Source organism: Cyprinodon tularosa, unplaced genomic scaffold, assembly GCF_016077235.1.
Source record: "Cyprinodon tularosa strain WSP-4 unplaced genomic scaffold, ASM1607723v1 ctg27, whole genome shotgun sequence".
NCBI classification, from domain to species: Eukaryota; Metazoa; Chordata; class Actinopteri; order Cyprinodontiformes; family Cyprinodontidae; genus Cyprinodon; species Cyprinodon tularosa.
In genome coordinates this window covers 1,327,501-1,355,201 of record NW_024038974.1, presented here as the reverse complement: position 1 = coordinate 1,355,201, position 27,701 = coordinate 1,327,501, and the positions used below count along the sequence as shown (strand labels likewise).

At 38.0% G+C, this 27,701-nt stretch overlaps 1 protein-coding gene across 2 annotated transcripts in view; it reads right to left on the bottom strand.

Annotated features, from left to right (window-relative positions):
* Positions 1 to 27,701, bottom strand: part of drp2 (dystrophin related protein 2) — a 143,536-nt gene continuing 115,835 nt past the window's right edge. Inside the window, exons 18-24 of one of the 2 annotated variants that reach the window (XM_038289496.1) lie at positions 24,354 to 24,419; positions 18,402 to 18,467; positions 12,449 to 12,595; positions 7,881 to 8,133; positions 2,116 to 2,233; positions 1,905 to 1,991; positions 1 to 1,582 (exon numbers count right to left, since the gene is read on the bottom strand). In XM_038289496.1, coding sequence (XP_038145424.1) covers positions 1,563 to 1,582; positions 1,905 to 1,991; positions 2,116 to 2,233; positions 7,881 to 8,133; positions 12,449 to 12,595; positions 18,402 to 18,467; positions 24,354 to 24,419 — 757 coding nt within the window. In that variant the 3' untranslated portion in view covers positions 1 to 1,562. The remainder of the gene's footprint in view (positions 1,583 to 1,904; positions 1,992 to 2,115; positions 2,234 to 7,880; positions 8,134 to 12,448; positions 12,596 to 18,401; positions 18,468 to 24,353; positions 24,420 to 27,701) is intronic. The other variant, XM_038289497.1, reaches the window with a different exon arrangement.

Below are 27,701 nucleotides of genomic sequence, written 5' to 3'. Positions count from 1 at the left end.
TGTGCAGTTTTTTTTTTTTAAATAGAGAGGGCGGATCTTTTTAAAAAATTGTGAAAATCCTCCATTACACCTTTAATCTCTGAAGGCCATTACATTTACTGGATTCCTTTTGGAAGTATTGGAATAAAAGTCACTGATAATGTATGCGTAATGTGTGCATAATCATTTTCCATTTCCTTGCATGTAAAAGAGCCTGAATACTATAGATTTTTCCATTAAATATCATGGAATATATTATGTTCTTCTGCCACATAAAATCCCAATAAAGCACATGTTTTGTTTCTTTTTGTTACAACATTGGTTCCAGGTATATGAATATTCTTATAAGACGTGTAAATAATGAAGTTATTCTTCACATATCCCTTATATATGTAAATATGTGCTATCAAAGAGAAAAAACACATACAAATCTATATAAGTATTTTAAAACTGCATTGAGTGAAAAGATCGTCATGGATAATGATGCTAAAAGAGTGCATTATGGTGGTGAGCCTTACAGTGTATAGACCCCTGTTGTTTTTTAAATTGGCCTAGCGGAGAGGGGGAGGGCATCAGCTTTGAGCTCCTGTCAATTTCTCTTCTCACAGCATGAAAACAATAAGATCCCGGGGAGGGGGGGACGCATGGTGATACATATCAGCATATGCTTCCTCAATAACACAGAATTCCAGGAACAATACAAATTGGCTTGTAATTTGCTGAATTCATTGGAGGAAAAATAAATCAATCTCTCAGGTCTATGAAAGAGTATATGGGGTGCATGTTTTTGCACAGCATGTTATTAGTTTTGCAATGGGCTCTTTGTGTATTTAACCAGAATGCAGGTGGAATCTGAATAGGGTGTTTGTATAGCAGCATACGTGTGAGGGGCTCACTTAGGAGAGTGACAAGCAGAGCTAGAAGTGAAGCGCAGTGTGTGCAAACAGAGGCGCTGTGCTAGCGGGCACTTTGGGCAGTCTTTAATAGATCAGGGATTTATCTGAAGATGCACCATTCTCATAAAGGAAACAAACAAACAAAAGCGCTCTTCTGAGAGTTCTCAGCTCCAATTTGCATCTCTTATATCAAATGATATAAAATCAGCAAGCAGACCCTACGTACAATGTCTTAAAAAAAATCCCAAATATCACATTCAAACGTAAAAAAACACAAGTGAATCCCTTCTTATTCAGTTCTGTATTTTTGAAGTTCTTCATCTGGATTTTGTGCTCTGAACTGATATAAAGCTTCACACCTTTAAACGACTACACAATTACTGGTAAGCACAGTGTCTTGGTTGGACGTTAAGGTTTTTTTTTCCCCACCTCACCTTCTGCTAACAATGTATTCCTCTTTGCTCCTTAACATGCTGTCACTTAACCTACAAAGCTCAGCCTGGCCAAAAAGGGCATCAGCGTCAGCCTTCGGCAGTTTGCAAGAGAAAGGCTTTTAGTGCACAGCGCTTCAGACGAGGGTTAGTTCTCAATGTTGCAGCTGCGGCAGTTGTAGGGTTTGACGTCTCGACGTCTGACCTCATGCCTCGTTCCAGGCCATCATTCTAATTCTTTAGGGCACTCATAGGGTTAGATGTGTGATGTGGTGCCTGAAATTAGAGAACAAAAGAAATATGAACATATGTAGGCCAAGAAAAAATGAAGCCAAGAAGGCTGTATTGAAAAATGGTTATGGATCGCCTTGCATACTGGACTTTAAAAGCACAGGAGTAATTTATAAATCTGTGACAGTGACGCTAACAGTTTCTCTCTGCAGCAGTCTATGTGTCACTCTTATCTCCCTCCCCCTTTGCCATTTAATCTTTGTGTCCCTCCCTCCCTGCCTATCGACCCACAGCAGTACATATTTGCTCTCCTCTCCATCTCTCACTCTCCCTGGAGCAGAGATCGGTGCAATCTAGATGCACTCACCCGGTTCCGAGGGGAAGACGTTTCTCAGCTGTTCAATGACCTCCTGAAGCTGCAGCACTGTGTCCTGCTCACGCTCCAGACTGTCTCCTGACACACAAACACAGTTTAAACCTGTTAGGACGTGGGTGACAACTGGATATGATGGAAGAGCCTGTGGATTTACCATTTAGCATTCTTTTATTAAATTTCAGCCAAGCTGTGTGATGCTGACCTGCTGCCTCTGTGTCGGTGGTCTCCCTGCTGTGGGGCTCCCCCTGGTGACCCCCTCCTGACACTGGCGAGGACAGGGTCGACAGCTCTGATCCGTTTGCCTCTGAATCATCTTTGGGCTGGTTGAAGAAATAAAAACGACACATTCAAAAACGATTCATCACATTTAAAATTGTTCAGTGACTAAACCTTTCAAATGAAGGATAGAAATGTGATGCAATGAGAACTTCTAGGACATTTTCACATTTGTGCATTTTAACAGACTTCGTATTATACACCGACACAATGATTGAAAAATTATTTTGTAATTGCACTCAACTCCCCTGAAGCAATAATTTTTTGCAACCGTGGATGAAATATTTTCTTCACAAAAAATTTTCAAACAGAGTCAGATTGGACAGGGAGCTTCTGTGAGCAGAAACCTTCAAGTCTTGCCACAGCTTCTAATTTGGAAATAGTCCTGCACTTTGACTGGGCCATCTTAACAGATTGTTATTCTGATTAAGGCCGAACTTCTGTCCCAGTTTTAAGAGTTTAATAATATTAGAACTTTTTTCATTGGGCAGTGGGTTTTGAACCCAAATCCCTATGCCCTAGCCACTAGTGTGCCACTCCCCACAACCTGTAACAGGGTGAGTTCTTGTGTTTCTACATCTATGACTTCATTCAAACTTCCATGACATTTGATCTCTTCTCTGATCTACCTAAGGAAAAACATTCTCCCCAAATGATGATACCACCAACATGTTTCAATGTGGAAACATTACATTTGGGTTGATGTGCAGTGATTGGTTTTCAACACAGCCAGGGCAAAAAAAAAAAAAAAGGCTATCATTTATTTCAAACGAAAAGCTTACCTTCTTCCACATGTTAACTATGTACCCTATAAAACGTGTTGTAAACAGCAAATGTGTTTTTCTATGTCATTTTTACGTTAAAGGCCAGATTTATGGAGAATGAGCAGTCAACAGGCTCTTGCACGCAAGCTATAGCTATCCTAAGTTACTCCAGAGTGACTTTGGCCATATTTTCTACTCCCTTAATTAATGTTTTCTTCTAGTCAGTTTAGGTGAAAAGGGATTTCTTGTTAGTTTTGTAGCTGTGCCCTAATATCTATTGTAAATCAACTGATTAAACATGAGATGAGATCTTGAGATATTGTTTTTTACCCTAACTTTGTTTTAGATTGATTCACAGTTTTTTCCCCGACTTGCCAGATGTGTTTCTTGGTCTTTATTAAGCTATGTGTTATATAAGAAACCTCTGGGGTCATTGACAGAGCCGATGTATTTTGTCCTTTATAACCAGATTAAGTTACACACAGCTGGACTTTGCTCAGCTAGTTAGATTTCTATTTAAAATATTGAAAAGAAATATCCCAACACATTAAAGTTTGAAATTCTCTCGCACTGTGTAAGAGCATTCATGAATTCTAAGCTTTAGAGAAAGCCTTAAAACGTGCAACACCAAAGGATTAAGATCACAATCAAAGATGCATAATGCAACACAACAATACAATATTCAACATGGCATGTTTTTGTTTTCAGCAAAAAACATGCCGAAAAGCAGTCCTCTGGAGGACTTTAATTTCAGCTACTTGCAGAGGTGTCTGCAGAGATGGGCCAGATTCATATATTTCAGATTTAGTTTTTGCATACTTTAGAGAAAAAAGCTGTGATATTGTTACACAGACAGAATAACTCAGACGGCATACATTTTTCTCGAATGCAGAAATACTGTGTGAAACTCCGTCGTCCTCTTCTTCTCCCTGCTCTATTTTCCATTCACTTTCAATTTCTAAGTCTTAAAGAGCATAAGAGGCAGCATCCTGTCCTTTTTCCTAAGAATCTCTCTCATCGGTGTCCCTCTGTTTTCTCATCATTCACTGACCTGAATGTGCAATTCAGTTACTTGTACTTAATAATTTACACAACGTCATAACGGTAACAACATGAGTCAGCTCCCAGTCTCTTATGTCTCTCTTTGCTTTTTTTCCTTTATACTGCGGTGAATCTTTTTATGCGACCCATCAACGTCTTTAACTTATGTTCTTGTACTGTACTTCTTTGTATTTCCATTCCCCAACTGGTTTACATGTACTGTTGTTGTATTTATTTTGTTTATCTAGAAGTATAAACTCAAAATTTTCTCTGTGTTGCTTTCATTTTAACTGTGCTAAAAATAAAAAGTATGGAAGAAAAAAGCTCATGCAGCAAAAAAGGGAAAGGATTTGAGAAACAAAGTAAGACATTTAAAGATTGATATACATGGTAACTAGTATTTCTCCATATCAGCTGGTTATGATTAAAAAAGAAGCATGATGCCCCTTCAGTTCAGTCTTCATTCTTGTGTCATCTTTAACTTAACTCTATGATAAAACAGGCTCTTTCATTATAACTTCCAGCTAAAATGTCAAATTGGACAAAGCTGCTATCGAAAGCATGTATTTGCATGCTTCTGATTACCTGTTAAAATAAAATGAGAAGACACAAATTTCTTTTTATTTTAACAGTGTGCTAGTTCATTTAAAATACAGCAGCTCCTGTTGAAAAATTATACTTAAAAACAAATAACCTGAAGACCATCTGAACCTAACAAGACACTCTTTTTATATAAACACATAGGCAAAACTCTTTTACACTTAAATTGTAGGGAAACAGCTGTTCCAACCGTTGCATTTCAGAATTCTCCCAAGTGGTGCCCGACTTTACACGAGTGAATAAAGTGAATGTGATTGATTGATCATCAAGGGGGCGGGATGGTTGTGGCGGAAGGTTCACAAGCAAGTTTGATTGTGGCCACTTTGTTGGAAACATCTTGCTAACCAGTTAGCAACTTAGTGCTAGTAGGTCCCCAATGGGAAATTACATTGGGACCAAGTAGCACTAAATTGGTGACTTAGTAACAACACTAGCTACGTTTACATGGACACAACTAATCGGATTGAAGGCCTGATCAGATCAAAAATGTTTCATGTAAACATGTCAGACTGAAGATTCTAATCCGATTCGGTCCGATCGGATCTAAATTTAATTCCGAAAGAGAGAGGTGGTTTTTGCCGATCGCCATTCCGATTGGCGTCCATGTAAACACCCATTCGGATCTTAAGAGTAAAATAATCTTCACTGCGCATGTGTGCGACGTCAGCGTGACGTTTTTCCGCCTTGTCAACAACAGGAAACCACCGGTCGCTCTCGCTCTTGTTGTGAACAACATGGCGGGAGGAGTCTAGGAACGCCGACTTATACACTCAAGTTCATTTAAAGCTGCAGGAAGCAGGAATCCTCCTCCTCTTCCTCTTTTCTCTCTCCACAGCCCACCTGCTCTCCCACGCCGGTTCAATCGCTCATTCTCTACATTTTCTCTCGGACATTTCGCTGCCAAGCGCTTTTTTCCTCCTCTCTCCGTTTTTCTTTCCGCTCGCTCCAAGCGCATCGTTTGTCAGGCCTCCCAAAAACCAGACGCAGACAGAACTGCCAAGTTTGGCAGGAAGTTCTGCGCATGCTTAAAAGATTTAATCTGATCCAACGCTTGGTACATGTATACACACGTCATGATCGGATCATTTCATTTAGTGTCCATGTAAACGGAGATTTTGAATTTCCGATCAACCAAGGTTTGGATCGGATCGGGGAAATTTTGCGCATGTAAACGTAGCTACTGTCAAGGAACGCTATGGAGAGCGGAAACATGCAAGAGGAGGAGAGTTTTGTGTCAGAGGTCGTGGATGAGTCTTAGAGGTGGAAAGTGGGGGATGATGATATTTCAAAGAAGACACCAGGGTGGCAGAAGCTTGGTTTGATGTAGAAGGCTTACAGCCATACATGTATGAGCCCTTGACTTGCAACGCTGCCAGTTCTGTTAGCGCTACGCCTGCCGAGGACACAGACATCCATCCCCGTGAACACTGGGACGGAACTCAATGGTAAAGTAAATGATTCTTATTTCTTATTTCACTCGTTGTGAATATTAGCTGCGACATATGAATCAAAATGCTATGACCTAAAAAATGTGATTGACAGATGACCGTTGATATATGATTGGCTGAATTTAGGTGTACATGCTGACGTATAACTAACTGGCCTGCATAAAATAGCGACCCCCCCCAACAGAATTTAAGACAGGATTTTATTTTTAAACTAGAAATTTCCAAAATTTTGGAACAATATCGTCTGATAAAGAGTACATTTATATACATGTTTAAGCCAGAATGATTTGACATATAAATATGATTTCCCTACGACTTTAAAGAACCTACACAACATAAGTAGGAACTTCACTTGTGATAACTTGGAAAAGGATTACATTTCTGTTTAGATGGGTGCAGACATTCAGCATGAAGATACAGATTAATATGACATTCAAATGTTATTCTCCCAGGGTGGAAAAAGTTTACAAAATATGCAATGAACAAATAGATTTACACAATTTAATTCCCCCCTATATAGTCAGTAGCATCATCATGTGGGTATTGGATCCTCTCTAAGTTCCATTTATATATACTGCTAGGATGTTAACAGTTGGACACAGCTTGTAGCTCAAGCTTGGCAACTTTCCCAAACACAGTTTTAACAAATATTCTCACAGAGTGATCCTACAGTATCTTACCCTAAAAATCCTCTGTTAACAAGAGAGTCTATCAGCTGCTGTAGCTGCCGAGAGTTACTCTAAGCAAGGAGGCAACAGGAATTTTTATAGTGAGGAGGTGCTGTTGACCCCAATGCTAGGTGGGACACTTTCCTGTGATTGGTTGATACAACAATCAAAAGAAAAACAAAACACAAATGCGCTCCAAGTGAAATCAACCGATCATAGATATGGATAAAGAAATGTCTTTCATGTTGATGAAATTCAGCAAAGCATCAACATTTTTAAACATGCCCTATTCACATCCTCATCATTATATTAGTTTGCTTATAGTTTTATTTACGCAACATACCCCTCATTTTACCAGCTCATCGATTTAATATCAATGTGAACTCACCAGGATTTCACTATCATTGCCTGTCTGTTTAAGGCTGTTATATTTGGGAAAACAACCATAAAATGGAGATAAAAGGTGAGGAAACAGTACTGCACCTCAGCAGCGTAAACTGAAGTTACATCCTAACGACTGCATGGGAAATTCACCCTCGATATGCAGGGTATTATGCAAAACACAGCCTATTCAGGGTAATGGAGAGCGACGTGAAAGAGCTTGTTGATTTTGGTTTTTAATGCTTTATCATCCATTAACGCTAACAAATTGAACATGGGTGTGTATTCTTTCAAAATTTCTCCCCCTAGTTTCTTTAAGACCAAAGTCCTTTGTGAATAACTTACTGAGGTAAAATTATTCAGAGAAAATATAAGGGTTTTCCTGCAATGGTGTGGAGGTCAGTTCCTGTGATCATTTCTGGACAGTGCTTAAAAGTACGTTTCATGATTGTGATGCAGCTTTCAAAGTGATTCTTTCACCAAATATATTGGTGGTGTTGTACTTAGATATTTAAACATGTTTGTACAGTTTAATGCCTTTTTGGAATAAAAAAATACACTGTAAGTCAAACTAGGACCCATACAGTAATTTCATTTGTAAAAAAAAAAAAAAAAAAAAAAAAATAAAAAAGTTTATTCCACCCAGAAAAAGAACATTTTCAATTTAATTTATTCAAAATCTGTTGCAATAAATGTAAACATCTGAATACAACTTAACTCTTTCTATCAGTAATACCTACAGTCAAAGCACGTTTGCATTGCTGTTCATTCCCTATACTCCAGGTTTACCTGTAGCAGAAGCTCCCTGAGCCTGCGCAGCTGGGACTCCAGCTGTTTGTTGTGGTCCTCGAGGATCTGCATCCTAGTCTCCAGGCGTGTTTTGTGTTGCCGCAGGACCCGTGCCTCGGCCAGCAGCTCTTCATCCTGCGCTCCTCCTTCTGTCGGTGATCCTGGGCCTCCCTCACCAGCTTCAGTTAGCATGGGAAGTGCTGCTGCCTCTTCGTGCTTCCACTTGAGTCGCCTGTACTCACTCTGCAGCACCCTGAAGACACACAGGAGAGCGTGGATAACGAACAAACCTATTGATGCAGGTGCCAAAAAAACTATATTTTCTCTTCCCAAGAGAAAATGTACATAAATGTAGTTTATTGTTTAAAATTATTTAAATGGAATAATTTCCCCCAAAATGTAAATATTACCATATTTCACAGTGCAGAGTGCTATACTTACATTTGCATCCTAGTAATTTATTATCACTGTGATGCAAACTGGTGTTGACAATTTACCCAATTAACATTAATCATCTTTAATAAAACCTTTATGTACTCAGCATGCAATATTTCTCTAAATAAAAATACATTAGCGTGAATGTGGAGAGTTTATGGCCTCAGGATGTAATGTAATTAATTTAAGTTTGAAAGCTGTCTGCAGGCTACAGGCACTAATGTGTCTAAAACAGAAAACTTTAAGGACTGCTATCATATCGTTAGACTGTTCACCCTAAAAAATAGGCCAGATATAAGAGAAATATTCATAGTTTGAATTTTTATATAATGTTTCTCCATTTCAGATAACTTTTTTTTGTTTGTAACTTGTTTCCATGTATATAAGGCTAATTCTTCCTCATTGGAACAAGCTTTGTAGGTAATGCTGATCCTAGGTTAGACATATTTTCCCAGTCTGTCTTCAACATACAGGTGCTGGTCATAAAATTAGAATATCATGAAAAAGTAGATTGATTTCAGTAATTCCATTTAAAAAGTGAAACTTGTATATTATATTCATACATTACATACAAACTCATATATTTCAGATGTTTATTTTGTTTAATTTTGATGATTACAAATGACAACAAATGAAAATCTCAAATTCATCATATCAAAAAATTAGAATATTACTGAAGACCAATAAAAACAAAGGATTTATAGAAATGTTGGCCAACTGAAAAGTATGAACATGAAAAGTATGAGCATGTACAGCACTCAGTATTTAGTTGGGCCTCCTTTGGCCTGTATTACTGCAGCAATGCGGCGTGGCATGGAGTCGATCAGTCTGTGGCACTGCTCAGGTGTTATGATAGCCCAGGTTGCTCTAATAGTGGCTTTTAGCTCTTCTGAATTGTTGGGTCTGGTGTATTGCATCTTCTTCTTCACAATACCCCATAGATTTTCTATGGGGTTAAGGTCAGGAGAGTTTGCTGGCCAATTAAGAACAGGGATACCATGGTCCTTCAACCAGGTACTGGTAGCTTTGGCACTGTGTGCAGGTGCCAAGTCCTGTTGGAAAATGAAATCTGCATCTCCAAAAAGTTGGTCAGCTGCAGGAAGCATGAAGTGCTCTAAAACTTCCTGGTATGTGGCTGCGTTGACCCTGGACCTCAGAAAACACAATGGACCAACACCAGCAGATGACATGGCACCCCAAACCATCACTGACTGTGGAAACTTTACACTGGACTTCAAGCAACGTGGATGAAGTGCCTCTCTTCTTTTCCTCCAGACTCTGGGACCTTGATTTCCAAAGGAAATGCAAAATTTACTTTCATCAGAGAACATGACTTTGGACCACTCACCAGCAGTCCAGTCCTGTTTCTCTTTAGCCCAGGCAAGACGCTTCTGACGCTGTCTGTGGTTCAAGAGTGGCTTGACACAAGGAATGCGACAGCAGAAACCCATGTCTTTCATACGTCTGTGTGTGGTGGTTCTTGAAGCACTCACTCCAGCTGCAGTCCACTCTTTGTGAATCTCCCCCACATTTTTGAAATGGGTTTTGTTTCACAATCCTCTCCAGGGTGCGGTTATCTCTCTTGCTTGTACACTTTTTTCGACCACATCTTTTCCTTCCCTTCGCCTCTCTATTAATGTGCTTGGACACTGAGCTCTGTGAACAGCCAGCCTCTTTAGCGATGACCTTTTGTGTCTTGCCCTCCTTGTGCAAGGTGTCAATGGTCGTCTTTTGGACAACTGTCAAGTCAGCAGTCTTCCCCATGATTGTGTAGCCTATAGAACTAGACTGAAAGACCATTTAAAGGCTTTTGCAGGTGGTTTGAGTTAATTAGCTGATTAGAGTGTGGCACCAGGGGCCATCAATTTTGAACCTTTTCACAATATTCTAATTTTCTGATATGATGAATTTGAGATTTTCATTTGTTGTCATTTGTAATCATCAAAATTAAACAAAATAAACATCTGAAATATATGAGTTTGTATGTAATGTATGAATATAATATACAAGTTTCACTTTTTAAATGGAATTACTGAAATCAATCTACTTTTTCATGATATTCTAATTTTATGACCAGCACCTGTAAAATTGAAGGTTTAAAGATTTTCATGCTTAAAAGTGTACCGGTAGAAATAAGATAATAATAATAATAATAATAATAATAATAATAATAAAAAATTAAAAAATAAATAAATTAATTAATAAAAAATAAGTTGTTTAGCTGTTTTACTGGTCTCCAGATTGCTTACTTCAGATGGAGGTATCCAGGCGACATTAAAACAGCTGTCCAAGCTAACTCAGTAGAGTAGCAGCTATACTCCTTCTGGTTCAAAACCGCTTTGAGATGTGAGCAGTTTGAATTGTTTGTAGTCGGAACACAACCTACTTATGGAAGGGTACCATCCAAATCTGCCAGTCTGGAGGCAAGGTCCCTGACCGCCATGCAATGTTTAAGAGAGGCGTCTCAGCAACACCAGCCCATCAACATCCAAAGACTAGAAGTAATCAGGGCTGATCTCAACCACTACAGAAGTATTACCACCTCGGAGTTTCTTGATCACCTTGATGACCGTTTTTGATCACCTTGTTGATAAACACGTCTAGCTATGAGGACCTGGTCTCTGCTTCCACAAGGAAGGTGCAGTGACAGCTTGTTTGAGAAGATCTTTAGAGTATTCCACAATTTGACAACACCCTTAGTACAGGCAAACGTGGAACAAAATCACACAAAAAAATGATAAATGTCAATCTAATGTATTAACTAATGGAGGCCTGGACTTGTAGTCGCACACAAAATTCAAATGAAAAAACACAGGCTAATTCAACTTTTAAGTAATGTCCTTAAAACAGGTCAAAATGAGGCTCAGCATTGTGTTTGGCCTCAACATGGCCTTTCTACAATGCCTGGACAGGGTCCTGATGAGGTGGTGATAAAGGAAGACAATTACTGAAATTTCTTGATAAAATACTTTTTATTTACTGTGAATATATTATGGCTAAGTACCATAAAAAATATATATATATTGTTTGAGGAATACCGCAATCTATGGAAATTATTAGTGTGTGATATACGAGCCTTATACATATGAATATAATTGATTTGATATGAATGTTTTACAATTTAATACATTTTAATTAATTAAGAGATTGTTCCTTGAAAAAAACATCATATAAGAAATATGAAATAATAAATAATATAACTATACAAAAAACAAACAGTTAATGCTGTTAATCTATTTTGTTGGATATTTTTCTGCTATAGAGTAGACTTCCCTATGGTAGTCCCGATTTATTGTCTGGATAGAGGTTATAGGAACACCATACTTGAACTTTTAAAAATAAAAAAAACAAGAAAACCAAAACTGGAGTTGGTCAAGATTTCAAACATCCAAAGGCTACATATATGTGTGGAATTATGTGGCTTCAAAATGAAAGCAAAATGCTTGGGTTTGTGAAAGTGACTGGCAAAGTGAGGATGAGAGAATAATTCATATGAATTATTCACATAAAGATGCCTCTAGTGAAAAATTAAGTGGATGTGGAAGAAAACAAATTAGCCCCATTTATAGAAAATGTCTGAACCCCAAGCAAATAAATTCAAATTAAATTATTCATAGTTTGTGTTTCAGACACGCTTTTTCACTTGCATCACACCAGTCAGCTCATTGTGAGTTTTCTTTCCTCTCTGCTGGACACAGCCTGTCAAAGCACAGTTCGATATACAGCTACTCCCATGTTATCACGGTTTTTAGGTATTTGCTTGTCAGCTATGTGTTCAGAGACTGATTTTCCTTTACTTTTCTGCAGGCTGTTCAAAAGACTGTAGATTTAGAGTCTGTATACTCTCAGCAGGAGATTATTTCAAACAGCAGAAATATTGAGAATAGTGCAAACTATGAACACCCTCACAAATGTTTTATTGAACTTGTCTGGATGTCTCACTAACCCATGTCTACCTGCTATAAAAAGAAGATCAAATCATATTAGCAAACTATGGAGACCATGGCTGTCAATCCTTAGACTGTTGAGGTTTATAATTGATATATTTTTATTCATCTATGTTGTTGCATTATTAATTTATGATTGTTTATAAACTCGAACAAAAAGATTTAGATCATTTCATAGTTACAGACCTGTTCTCGTTTTCCAGACGGGCCAGGGTGCATTGGAGCTGCTCCTTGTCCTGATGCTCCAGGTGAGCCAACAGCATATGCTGCCCGCAGGGTGAATCATGGTCCAAGGCTGGGCTGGAGTGACGCAGGAGGTACTGATCTTCATCCCTGAGTCCCCCACACAGGAGACAGCACACTGAGCCACCAGCACACAGCCACCAGCAGCACAAAGCAGAGCCAACGGCATGGCAGCACAAGCACACAAGCCAAAGCAAAGCAAAGCGGGACGGCGAGGATGGAGATCACAAGACGGGACATAATGAAAGAGAATGGGACACAGCAGGATGGGATGTTGTGACATTGCCAGTCCACAATAAACCTGGCACACGGCACCATTAAACCCCTCACATTAAGCAAAACAGCAATTCTCATCTTTAACTGCAACACAACACAGTTCCAGAAAATAATAAAACCATCACTGCCACTTAAATAGGAAATGTAATGTGCAGGTATATTACAGTAGTGGCTGTTGAATAATAATAATAAATAGATGTGTACCTGTCTGGCAGTTATTGTAATGAAAATAATGGAAAGACAGTTATTTTGCAGTTTTGGAGATGATGCCTCTGCAACCTGGAAAGACTTTATCAAAGTTAATAAATCTTAACAAAGAAAAAATACCTTTTTTACACTGTAAGGTAAACCAAGGTTATTTTGCTAGCTGCACTCTACTACAAAATATATTGAACACGTCAACTAAATCCTTAACTCCTTCATTTAAGGTGTTAAAATCCTTTCAGTGTCCCAGGTGTATGAAATCCTGCATCTAAAAACAGAGACTACATCAACAAATGTGTGAAAGAAATCCAATCATTAAATTTCCTCATATTTCACATTTTGCAGTGACACTGGAAACGGAAATACTTGGGATCAACACCTTGTCAAATTAGGATTCATGACAGAAGATGCATAAAACAACCTGACATAACGGTCAGTCACTACAAACCTTCAAACTTTGTGTGGCCTTAAGAATTAATCTACTGGAGTTTAAAGAAAGCTTCGTGGAATAAATTTCCATGGCAGAGCAGTTGCATCCTAACCTTACATTGAGGGCAAAGCAGAGTGGTGGAAACGGTGATTAAAAGTGCTCTGCCACTGGACTCCAGATTAGTGTAGACATGCTTTCAGGAGTAAAAGATGGATTATAAGAAGTTTCTGCTACCATGACCAACTGATTCAGTAGGTCAGGGCAACACAAGATCTTAGCTGAAACATTACTGAAATCATTGGTTTATTAACTGACTATAACCTTGTCATCGCCTATGTAATTAGATTGTAATAAAAGGCAATAAAATTAGCTCCTTCTTCTACACTGTGACTCATTGTGACTTAACCTTAGGGGAAGAATAAACATCACAGCTACTTAGGATAAACTAAAAAGCACAAGTGGCCTTCTCTACCTTTACCGTTGCAGGTTTGTTGGTTTGAGCTCTTGGAAAGGATATCTCATGGACACCTGGAAGGGTTGTCTCAGATATGACCTACTAACTAGAGGTCTTGGAGCTAATCATGGACTTGTTGGAGAGATTAAATCTCACATTTCAACACCTCAGAGTCACAGAAAGATAAGCTGGAGGCAGAAAGGAAGAGTTTCTGTAGATCTCTGCTTAAGCTGCTCCCACTGTAGCCTCATCTTGCTTTTTCAGGATGTGGGGATACATTGATGTCAGGATATAATTTTGTAATTACAGAGTAATTCATCAAAGAATGTTAAAAAGCACCTGTAATTCAGATGCAAGCATTATAGTAAAAGTAATTCAGTGTACAACCTCTATTGTTGTTATGGTTGCACTGATATTCTAACCTGAATAAAGACGCCTTTTATCTTAGTTTATTATTGCAGCCGAAAATACTTTTAACACAACTAAGTAATGAACACAGCGCTAATTAAACAACAATGCTAATGACTTTATACTTCAAATCCTCTGGTTTCCAAAAGTTTTCACAACCCATTTTAAAATGAAAATTTTGATGTATTTAATCAGGGATTTAAATGGCAAACCCATAAAAAGTAGTGCTAAGTTTTGAAGTAGATAAAAACTTTCAAGGGATTCAGATTTTTTTTTATATATATATATAAAAACCTGAAAAATGTTGCATACATGTGGATTACAGTGTCAAAACTTTCTTTAACTATGGCTCACTGGAATGGCTTCCCTGAGTCTTCGGGGATATGATGCTATTTTTGATAGATTTGATAGAGAGCATCTGTGATTTGTTTTGTTTTTTGTATTGTCACCAATTCTCACCTGGATTTAGGTCTGGGCTTAGACTGTGCTTTTCCAACACAAAGACGACAGCTTTTAGCTAATCAATTTCATTGCAGCTCTGGTTAAATGGTTACTGTTGTGCATTGGAAGAGGAACTGAATGATCAGCCTTTTGCCGCCTCTAAGATTTTTCTCCAGTATTTTGGGGCCTATATTAATCTCCTCCAACTGGCATGTAGCCACCTGTCAATCATTACAGGATGCTTGTTAGCAGCTGATCAATCTGCAATAGCAATAAGTCATGAAGTGAAACACCCCCTCACCTTTCTTACAGTAAGTCAAAACATTGTCAGGTTTTGACTTAAGAAATAGTTGAGATGGGAACTTAAAAAAAAGACACCTAATAACTTGCTAAATGTTGTTCATGGAGAATATGCAATTCAGAGCGAATTTACCCAAAGTTTGTAGGGGTGGGAAGACAGTTTGTTCTATTCCCAAAACTGAAAAGGAGTCTTGGAAAAAAGTAGACATAGGCCTGGTTCCATCCTCATGAGCAGCTGAAAGGAACAATTGTGAACCAAAGCTACTGGTTTTTTCTCTGTAGAGAGGTAACAATCTTATATCGTTTTGTCATGACATTGTTTGCTCATGTTTAGTTTGGAATAAGCATGCTTCTCTAATTATGAACACATATGGTATTAAACTGCATTCAAGGCAATGTGCTGGCAATGGCTGCAAATATTCATACACAGCCTGATTATAAACGTGATAAAAAAGCATGTTCTGTATTTTCCTCTTTATATTCTATATTTACTCTACTAATTTTGTAACTGCAAAATGCAATCTCTTCATTCATAGCCAATATTACTATGAGCTTCCTGTTTGTGGAAAGCATGGGATTTATGCAGATTTTTCCAATGGTACTTTGAAATTATGTCACTAACTTGTTTGTAGAAAGAAAAACATTTTGCTTGCTGTCTATTTCTTAAGGTTTAGTGATCAGACGAAATGCCTCAATGAATACCCAAGGTAGTATTGTAAAACTCAAGTACAACTATTCTGTGTTTGTCTAAGCTTATTTTATATTGGCTTAAATTCCCATGTGAGTGTAAAGATCCTACAGTTGCCGCCACATAAAGTAACTCTGACCACCTTCTCTGTCCTTGCTAAATAAAAAATATATATCCACAGCATCATGCTGTGGATTTTTCACCCTCAGGTCTGACAGTAATCAGGCCTTTTAAATGTAGGCTCAAAAACTCTGAGTCTCAGACCAAGCATCTTTGGTCGGGTTTCTTAAATCCCCTCCATGTCTGGTTTATTTTTATGTGTTATTCTGTTGTCACATATAGAAAAAAACGGCAGATTTTTACTATGCACTTCTACTTGTGCTCTCTACTGCGTTTCTTAATTGAGTTGTGAATCTTAGCTTGAGTGTTGCCATGGACTTCTCAGTTGTTACCCTGACTAAACGTCTTACTGAGGAGTAGGGATGCACCGATCCGATATTTTTATCAGTATCGGTCCAGATATAAAGAAATAGATTGGTATCAGTGACAACTGACTCGATATAGGGGCCGAGCTATTCATTCTAATTCTATGCTATGCTCTGCCGTCATACGGCAGCGCAACAACACAACACGGCCATATTGTTTATGATGGAGCGGGTGAAAGTATCTGCGGTGTGGAGGTTTTTCACGCTCTCTCAGCCTACAAGCCCAATGGCTATGTGCAATATTTGTTGGAGAAATGTTCCGAAAGGCGGTGTTAAATATTTAAATTATAAAACCACCAACTTAATGAAACACCTCCAGAAATTTCATAACAAGGAACATGCTGAGATTATCAGACTCGCAAACAAAAAGAAAGCAGTGGGAAGCAGCTAACTTTGATGGAAGCAAAGGAACGAAGTGAAGTTTTTCCATGTAACAGTATACTGGCGAAAAAAATCGCAGAGATGATACTTGATAATGATAATGCCACTTTTTTTACATGTTGACCAAGTCAGAGAACTTTTGGTTTAAGATTTTGTGCACAGTTGTTAAATACAGGAGTCATAACATTTATATTTGGGTTGTTTCCTATTTTTTTTTTTTAAAGAAAAGGGAAGTCAAATCATATGCACAGAAGAATGATCCCAGCTTTTTTTACACATTAAAACCATTTTTTAGGTAATAATTCTGTGCTGTTTTTGGTATCTGATCGGTATCGGCCGAAACCAAACTTCAAATATTGGTATGGTATCGGAGGTTAAAAAAGTGGATCGGTGCATCCCTACTGAGGAGCCTGTTTGTGGAAATAGGTACACAGCCATACATTTGTATGTTTTCGTACTTTTGAAGTAATACTGAAATATTTGTGTTTTTAGATCAGAGATACTAAAACAATTCTCCATGCTAACAGCTTCGAATGTTGTTCAATGATCCCTGATTTAAACTTCTCAACTACTTTCTGTTGACCTGTCTGCTTGAAGCTTCCTTTGGCAAACCTTTTAGAATTTCAAAAAGTTCTGAGAAAAGAACGTTGCAGTTTGTTGTTTTAGTCCAAGGTGTATAAAGACGTTTTTCCAAGACAGTGTATGTCATACCTCTGTTACCTGTCAGTAAGTACAGTGAGTGCATAGCAATGTGGAGAGGTGGGGGATGGGGGTAGGGGCTGTGGACACAGACGGCAGGAGTCAGGACAGAAAACAGCATGATAGCAGCCAAAACACCAGCTGGAGACGCAGATAGCACAGCAGCTTGTACGTAGCCATGCAGCAAAAAAGCTGCAATGACAGACAGAGTGACAGGTTTGCAGAAGCAACCTCGAATACAAGGCCGCAAGAGCAATGCTGCTGCTGGTACTGACCGGCTTACCATGCATACAAAACACTGAAGAACTGAATTACAGAGAGACATACATGCAAATGTAGGATGCAAATGCTCTAAAGATGCATGTGTATATAAATAAAAGCAGCTCTAAGATGCACCGACGTCAGAAGTTAAACTTTTTACTGCCAAGTTTTGTTTCAAACAAAAAAGTAGCTCTTTATGTGGTGTCAATCACAGCCTGCTGTCAGAGGTAGACAAACATAACATTTATCTGAAGAGAAATAATGAGCACTTTTTACAATGCACACGTTAAAAAAATGCACCTGGAGCCCCAAAGACCGCACAAAAATGTTCTCAGTATTTCTGGGCACAAAGCATTGACTTTAATATACAATGGAGTAAAACAATCTTTGAGGAGCAAGAATTTGGCAGCTCACGCCGATGACAAATAAAGTAAGAATCAGGCCTAGAAGAATGACATCCAACAACTCTATACCTTTCTTTAATCTGTTTTTATTTTATTTTTTACAATTAGTAGATACTGCCTCATTCACATCAAAATAACACTACTTCCCTACACTATCTCAGGCAAACCCTCCAGACATAAACAAGCTTGTTCTACTATCTATAAAAGCCCAGAGACCCTCATCATAGCAGGCGTTTTAAATGATGAAGGAAAATATGAGGGAAGCTCCATATGGGTCATTTTGATTATGTGGCTGATTATTTAAATGATTATCCATACGTCCAGTAACACAGCAACATGCATGTTCATACTAGAGCACAGACACAAACACATAAACGGTTGATGTGTCAAAGGCAAAAAAGGTAAACGCACAACCCCCCCAACACACACACAATCAGGGTGTTTGTTCTGTGGCCACATACTCACAGGCTCTCATCTGGAGACAGGCTATCTGTGAAAAACGAACAATTTTGATTCTCCATTTCTGCCAATCTGTACACAGAAACACACAGAAGTCTGTGAGTTAGTCAGAAAGTCAATAAATGAATAACTAAACAAATGAATACACCAATAAACTGACATTTTATCAGGCTTTGTTTTTAGTTCATTTCAAGGAACAAACAGTCAGAAAAATATTTTCTAGACAAACAGCCATTGTAAATAAATCAATAACAGGGGAATAAAAAAGTCAATGAGAATTAAAGTGCCAAAGTCATTACATTATTATCCAAATATTTGAAAACAATGATATAATTTATAATTTAAAAAGCGAGATAACTATCCATAAATCACATACGCATGCTCAATCTTCAAGCTTGGTGCCATCATTAATTATTGTTTCATAAGTAGTAGCTGTGTATGAATGAAAATTTAAAACACTAGAAAAATAGAATTTATTATTTGTATTTGTGACGGGGTGGAATGGGCATTCACTAGGGTAAAACTTTAGTACTGATGACAAATTCGAGACAACTAAGATTTTCAAGGTTTGACTAAGGAGTTGTTTCCACAAACAACTTGTAATATTTTCAGCTACAACTTTACAAACATGGAAGAAGTTGCAGTATGTTCATTTGCATGCATTGACCAGTACCACATAGAAATATTGATTATCAGATAAAGTATTCTATGCACTGCATTGTGAGGATACAATCCTTAGGTTCCCTCAGCTACTGTATGTCAAAGACCAAGGAAGTAAAAAAGTTAAAAGGCAGTAAAGAAAATATTCATGCAGGATGATGATGATACGGATGATGCATTAATTTTTTTAAGTAGCAAACATTTTTTTTAAAAGAGCAGTGTCCTGGTAATATCTTTAAGAGCTCTGTCATTGCCAGTCAATTTCCTGAAGCTAGATGCCAAGTGATGCAAGAATTTAACAGAAACTATTTTTTTTTGTTCCCAGAAAGTTCACTTAATTTCAGCAATAAACCCAAATAAAAAGTAAAAAAAATTGAAAAGTGTACAGTAGACCTACATGTTCATGACAATTATTAGTGTCATTACAACATTCACCAGAATTATTGTACATTGATGTTCCTTTCATATCTTGAAGCCCTATAGGGGAAAGAATGTAAGAGGAAGAGAGAGGAGCAATATAGAGGATTATACTGTAGGTCTCAGGACCATAGGGTAATAACAAGGCTTTGCCGGGGGAATCACTGCTGCAGACATGGTGATTGTTGTCCAACTGATCAGTTTGGTTATGTTATGTGCTCGTCCCCATATTCACTTACTGGTGGAAAGTAAGCTTGTATGAGCGATGCAAACAGCAACTTTTAAACAGAGCGTGCACAATAGAAATGGGCTGGTGCATGCGTTTAATAGGAGTTCCCTCTCATGAGCGGGTACAGGGTTGTGCATGTGCATTATTTTTTTTTTTACTGGAGGGTGGGTCTTTTCAAAAATCCTCCACCATCCCTTTAAAGGCAATAGCCATTCTTACAGAATGAGAGGTTTTGAGCAACAACGGTAAAACCTCTGTAACACGGGTCATACAAAAAGTCCTAGGAACCTTGGGACATCCAAAAGTAACAGAAATTTGAACCTAAAGCTTCAAGTAGCAGTCTTAACCAAAGCTTAGTTAGATGAGGAGGAAGTTTTTACCCCTCCTTTGAGCTGAGAATGGTTTGATTAGTGTTGACACTTTTATTCATAATATATGAGCTGAGAGGATCTTGTTAAACACATATGAAGGAAGTAGTGGATTAAAATGTGCCTCTTTCTTTTAAACATTATGATTTATCACCAGGGTGAAGCCACTCATTGATGAAATACATGCCCAGCATAGACAGACTGCATACTAGAAGACTTAAATGTTTGCAGCAGCATTGCTCCTACAGAGAGAGACACTATGCTGCTTCTCTGCTGCAGGGTTGTCAGCGTAAGCAGTGAGTAGTGAAAGCAGGACCCGGTAGTGATTTAGAAGCTGTCTGAAGTGTCCAAGCTACAACCTATTTCTTTTCATTTTCCAATGCGACCGTAGCACTGAAAAATGTTGGATTTATCCGTGTCCAGGTACATGAGTCCTGGCACCGTCAACCTTACTGCTCGTAATTCAATCCACAACCCTATTCATCAGGAGGGATCCTAAAACCTCAAGACGAGAGTCAGGGACAGGAGTAAATGAGAAAGGAAAGGGCAGAACGTAATAAGACACAGCAGTGTGTGTGGGCTCTGGTTTGCACAAGCTGGTGTTTAGTTTTTATATATGTTAGTGGATGTGAAAGAAAATGAGAAATGAGAGCAAATGAGGGCTAGAAAGGAGAGATCCTGCCTGAACTTCCAGGGGCTTCTTTATTATCTCCTCATCTATCCTCTGTGAGATGTCAGAGCAGCTGTGATGATGAAAGGAATGAAATTCAGCATCAATGAATAGGAAAAGAGAAGGCTAAGAGATACAGATGTTAAAAGCAGAAAAGAGAGAAGAGGCTGTCTCTGTGTTTGAAGTTTACAAATATGACATCTGTAACCCTGAACTTCAAATACAAATATGGTGTTTGAGATGAATAAAGTATTTATAAAACTATGGGAGTGAGCTTTGGTCATATTTAATCTAGAACGTCTTAGAGGCAGCTAGACTTCTGCACTTCCAGTTTCCATGCTTTAAAAAGTCTGGCTAAAGGAGAGTAAGTTTGGCAAATTACATGCATACTAAAAAAATGTTTAAAGGCATTTAGCACAGTTGATAGCTGAGCTGTTGCAGGAAAACATAAAGGAAAAAAAAATAATTCAGCGCTCTCTAATTTCAACTTAATATTGTCTAACCTGCAAGATACTTTATTTGATGTGTAAAGAAAGAAAACAGAACTACATAGCACATACACACTGTATGGAGGTCTGGTTTTCAAATCTTTGCTCTCATCTTCTGAAGGTGGGTAAGTAAATGGAAGGTAAGTAAATGTTGCTATGATGGAGGTAGAAACATGTACTGTGCGATAGATGAGATGTGAAGATACATTACAAGTAAAATTCCAAAAAGTTAAAAAGAATTTTACATCTTCTAATATGTGATATGACCGTTTAAAGGGGATCTCTTTGAAGTTGATACATAAACCAAGAAATAATTAAGTTACTGTGACATCTGTCAACTTCATGAAGAAAGTAAAAAATGTAAATATTTTATATCATCTCTCCTTTCATGCACCTAACTTTGATAAAGACCAGTAGTGCTATAGGATTGTTAGCACATTGTAGGAGTTGTTAGTTTTGCTGTGGAAATAAAAAGAAGTAATAAAGAAAATTAAATAAAATCCAGGAAAAGTAAATGAAGTGGCCCTCTTTGCAGTTCTCAGACCCTCTTAGTGAGATTTTGTTAAACTTAGAAAAAGTGGAAATTTAGTTGTATTAATTATTTGCATAGTCACTCTGTTGACAGAGCATCCTCAAGGTCATCCAATGCTAACACATTATTTTTTGCAAGTTTGAAAAAAAAAACAGGGGAGGAAAATAAAATGACTAGATGTTTCTAGGCAAGTTTGTCATAGTAAAAAAATCCAGCTAACTGCATGTGATGAGAAAGAATGCACTATAAGTATAGTACCACAACATAACTTAATATGTACTCATTTCTAACACAAATTTATCCATGCATATTTCTGCAATGTAATACCTTCTTCTTGGTGGGGATGAGCTCAGTGTGGTCCTTAAAATATTACTTCTATTATGGAATTAGCATAATGTAGATATTCCTCCAGTTGCTATAACTCTGTCAATAACTACAAGCCTTTTAAAAGATAACCTTACAAATATGTCCCTTTCTTATGACTTACAATATTGAATGATTAAAATGTAAACATAATGAAAAAATAGATTCATTACATGTGAAAGATAAATCACTTTTCATTCACAAAACGAAAGAGTTGACATGCAAACAAACAAAGCAAACATGCACTCTTCAAACTCATCAAACCAAAGGATGATTTTTGAACATCTTGACCTGCCAATGATGTAAGTCTAACACTGTTAGTGTTCAAAGTGAACAGCGACTAAAGAAAGGCTTAGACTTCAAATAAGAACTCCAATGTGCTCATTAAAAGAAAGGAACCAAGAAAGTAGGAGGAAATAATGCATTCTGTCAGATTAAAAGTACGAGACTATTTCAAAGACTATCTATTCCTATAATGACTCCACTTAAATCATCTTAATGAATATGTGAGCTCAGTCCTCAGTCATTTTTTTCTGTGTGTATAAAAGTGTAGCTGTCGCTCTAATCATTGAATAGAACAGATCAATGGCCTTTAAACCAAGTAATAAAATGATTCACAAGAGCCAAAAACCAATAGCTTCTATTCTCACACTTGCACATCAGACAAAGTATTACTGGGAGTCCTGGTGTCAGTTTAGCTTAAAACACATAAGGAAGACTGGATGTTAAAGGATCTTGCTCCACATACTGCAAAAAATTATTTAAACAAAGCTATAAACTAAACAGTGCCTTGCGAATGTAATCAGATCCAACTTTTTCCAATTTGTTATATTGCAGCAGATTTCAATTTATTTACTAGGATTTTAACATATAGAGTAAAACAGTATACATTAAGAAAGGAAAATTATGCTTTTTTTCTAGTTTGAGGATGTTTGCTTCCCAAACCAGGTGGTTGGGTTAGCTGACTTCTGTTTCTTATTTTACCTAACATATGAAGACGGTAAACCAGCAGCTAAACCACCTTTGAGAGGGGCTATGGTTTCAAATCTTTTACAGCCTCCAGAAGGCTTCCTTACATTTTCATCCCATTCATAGCGGCAGTATGAAGCTATACATAGAATAAGTTAGAAAAGTCTTAAAAGAGACTTCCATTATCATTTCTTTCCATCCATCCATCCATCCATCCATCCATCCATCCTGGTGCCTATATCCAGCAGTCATTGGGCGAGAGGCGGGGTACACCCTGGACAGGTCGCCAGTCCCATTTTCTTTTTATTCAAACTTTTTTTTAATTTACACTCTGGTGATCACAAAAAAAGTTCATTTTATTTTAATTTAATTTGTATGAATTGAGATTTTGTTTGAGTGACCAACACAACCCAGAGACTGTTTGAAAACGTTTTATTACACACGACAACACAACCAATGAGTTGTAAGAGGAAGTAATACAAAATACATAAAAAATAGAGAGAAAAGGGTAGGAAAAAAGAGAACAGGAGGCAAAATAGATTTGCGGGAGGCAAAGATGAAAGGGATAAAAAAGAAGGCAAACAAAGAAGAGTTGGTAGAGTAAAAGGGGGTGAATGCAAAGGGGTAAAGATGTAATTAAAGCCTACTCTTTTGCTGTGTGTTGCTCTTGTCTTGGCAGGGTGTAAAATGAGTAGATCCTTAGGGAAGTAATACACAAAAGCACACAAACAAGCACATAAACATTGTCTTCCCATTCATGCACTGCAGGCTCATTGGAAAAGGATGCAAAAGTCCAACTATGCTCACAGTGCAGCTCTGCCAGGAGTGTGGGCGTCCGGCACTGTCGCCTGTTTATAACCTGTCACAGAGACTCTAATCTACACTGCCAGCTCCCAGGTGACCAATGAGCTCACTGCCCCTGCAATTGACAGGCCGCTGGGCAGGCTGAACCTCGCTACCCTTCATAGAAAAACACAGGGAAGCAAGTACTGCTCCACCCGTTTTCAAATGTTGGGAGGGGAAAGAAGGAAACCAAGTGCTGGGCTGTGTAGCCTCTGTGCTGGCTGGAGTACAGCGTGCAACACAGCAAAATCAATACAGTTATCAGCAAAGACTAAAAGATTAGTGAGCAGAGAGGATGGGGGAGAAGGAAAGTTGGAAATAGTATAGAGGGTTTATTAGGAAGAAAGGGGATTAGCTGAAGATGGGAAGTTAAAGCGAATGAGAAATGTGCAAGCTGCGCAGCTGTGTAAGGCTCCTACCTGCTGGCGTAATGTTCAATCCTGCTGTGTGTGTCAGCATGGGGTAGCCTAGGTGAGGAGCAGGGGCTGGAGAAAGGAGAATTTTAAGTCATTAGTAAAGGTTTAACTGATTTATATTGATTTTACCATTGAAAACATACTTCTAGATTCTATATATAGTGCAATTATACACAACTGCAGTTGAAATTCTAACAAAACGTGTGAGTTTTTATAGGGTAGTTAATCTGCTAATGAGGGGGGCAAATACCATTATTTATAAAAAAAAAAAAGAAAAAAAAAAAAACCTGAAGAATAAAAAAACAACAATTGGCCTTTCTTTGTGTTTCTGAAGTAGATTCCTTTTTAAACATTTTTTTTTTCTGGGAGAAAATTAAAAACATTTCACAAAATTAAAGAAAAATAGCAGCAATCCTTTTCCACCAACCCATTCTAAAAGTGAGGCACTACCAGATATTGGTAATGATAATTTGGGATCTGATCGTTGGCACTATCTGGAAATCTCTAATTGTAATCTTAGAAACAACAATGTTCTTGAAGGAAAAATGCCTTCACTCCAGGGATATTCAGATGGAATGTGTAGTTGTTTTTGGCCACACAGAAAAATATTGCTGCAAGAAGGTTCTATGGAATACACTGAGATATCAATGGAAGAAAACCCAGGAAAAAATTGATAAATTCTCTCGTGCCTGAAACACTTTTTGCCAAAAGAAACAGTTATAATGTTAGAATCAAGGGAAAGAACAATACACAAGAAAAGAACACAACATAGTGCTATAGTATGACTGCACTCAAAGCAGTAACTACATATACTTAAGATAATCTCTAACGTTATGCTCCCTCTGGTTTTTCTCATAGTAGCTTTATCTGATTTGTTCTTGTTTGGCTGTGACATCATTCTGGAGAGAAATATCAGCTGTGCTGCTGCCATCAACACCTTTGTTTATAGATGTTGGAGATTGGCCTGTTTTTCCAGTGTTGTCCAGTTTCTCTGACTGTGACTAACTGGGTGTGCTCTCTTTCTTCCTCTGACGTGGGAGCTGGCTCTGAGCTTGTTTGCCTGGCTGTGTGTTTCGGGGACAGAGCCACCTGTGGAGCTGGTTAACAGTTGCCTTTTGTTTCTCTGCTTCTTTTTACATGCTTTTTCTCTCTCTTTGAACCTCAGACAGAATGGGCAGATGGTCCCTCAATCTGAGCCTGGTTCTGCTGGAGATTTTTTCTCCTGTTTAAATTGAAGTTTCATTTCCACTGTTGCTACAAGCATGTTTGGTGTCACGAATTGCTGAAAAGTCAAGGAGTCGATGCAATCAGCAAATTTTCCTTAGATAGAAAACTTTGAACCAATCTTACTGAACAATCTGGTTGAAATGTCTCTGTAAAGTGCCTTAAAATGATAATACCCCATCAGATATTTGAAATGACGGCCCATCCCTCCTCAGAAACTTGAAAATGTCATTTTTTGACCTGTCTTGTTTTGGCTTTGCTTATATCAATCAAAGTATTAATATTTGAATATACACACATACATATATATATATATATATATACATACACATATATATATATACATATATATATACATACATACACATATATATATATATGTGTATGTATATATATATATATACATACATACACATATATATTAGGGGTGTAAATAATAATCGTTTTGTATCGATGCATCGATCCAAAAGCCGACGATCCGATGCATCGACACGTCCGCAAGATAATCGATTAATGTTTTTTTTTTTCCCTCCGGTCTATTTTTATCCATTTGCTCCTGGGCGTAATTCTTCCTCCCGTGCTGCGGTGGCGCTAAACCTATTTTCCCCTCCTACCGCGCTTCCTGGTTATACTCTTACAGCAGTTTGTTGCAGCAAGCTTCACACAGACATTTTTAAATTATGCTCAGTATTGAAGCGTGGTCTGGGCTACACGCTGTGGGTCTAGATACGGCCGAGGCGATGAGGAAGTGGGGGCGAGTTTAGTCCGACGACGGAGGGACAATGGGGCAAAAAGAGCGGAGATTCAGCTGGAAAAAGGCTCCCAGCGTTCTCGCGCACCTCGCTCTTCTAGCGGGTCAAACTTCACGAGTTGTTTTCCGCAATTTCGGTCATAAAAACAAAACAAGCCGGCCTCCTGTCTGGTGCACTGTTTGCGGTCAGCTACTATCTGGGAGAGGTGCAGCGGAGCGTCTTCTTCTTCTTCTTATGAGATTTTATGGCGGTTGGCAAACTTGTGAAATGTGCATTACCGCCACCAACTGATATGGAGTAAAGCAAGGAAACAGGAAACGATTCACCCCCCCCAAAAAAAAAAAAAAAAAAAAAAAAAAAAAAAAAAAAAAAAAATACAATAAAATAACCTGTGTAACTTAAACCCACATAATACTAAATTATACTAAATTACATTTGCCCGTATAATTTTAATTTACTCTAGGTCATCGTACCTCTGCCAGTTTCTGATGGTCCCATTGGTCTTTCCATCATGCTTCCAACCATCTCCCAGTTCATATCTTTAACATCCAGATATTTTTCTGCAGCCTTCACTATTATTTTGATTTTTTCTGTTTTTTTTGTCGTCTGAGCAGTACAATTAATCACTTCCACCATGAAAAGAACAAAATTTGTCTTTTTAACAATTAGTGAGTCTTCATCAATTTTTGGAGATTTCTCTAGAGGTTTGAAATTTGCCGTGTGTTGAACTGTAGGTTTGGGTTTTTCTGACTGAGATGGGATCCTTTTTGCAGCTTCAGCATAAGTTATTCCAAGCTCAAATTTCATTTTTTTTATTTCTTCAGACCTTTTGCTTGCTTCACAGCCGCGATAAGCAGCAGTATGTTCTCCACCACAATTACAGCATTTTATTTTAGCTTCTTTTCCACATTTACCATATTCATGTTCTCCTGCACACCTTCCACACCTCTGTTTCCCTTTACAAACTGCTGCAATGTGTCCGAATTTTTGACATTTGAAACATCTCAATGGTGGTGGATTGTAGATTTTGACATTGTAACTGATGTAACCGATGAATACTTTGCTTGGTAATTGCTCTTCCTCGAATTTAATTAGTACAGATAAACTGTCAGATCTTTCTCCGTTTCTTGTTGTTTTTAACCGTTTTACTTCTTTTACTTTTGCACCGCTTATGTTTTCCAGAATCTCTTTTTCAGAAATTTTCAGAGGAACTCCTCCAATGACTCCCCTGCTGATCTTTTTGTTCTCCATTAGGCTGCACTGAACTCTTATCCCGTCAATTTTGTTAATACGTATTGCTTTGCCTTGCTGGGCGCTGTCTCTGCAGTTAATTAGCAGGTCTCCACTGTACAGAATTCTGGCACCTCTGACTTCT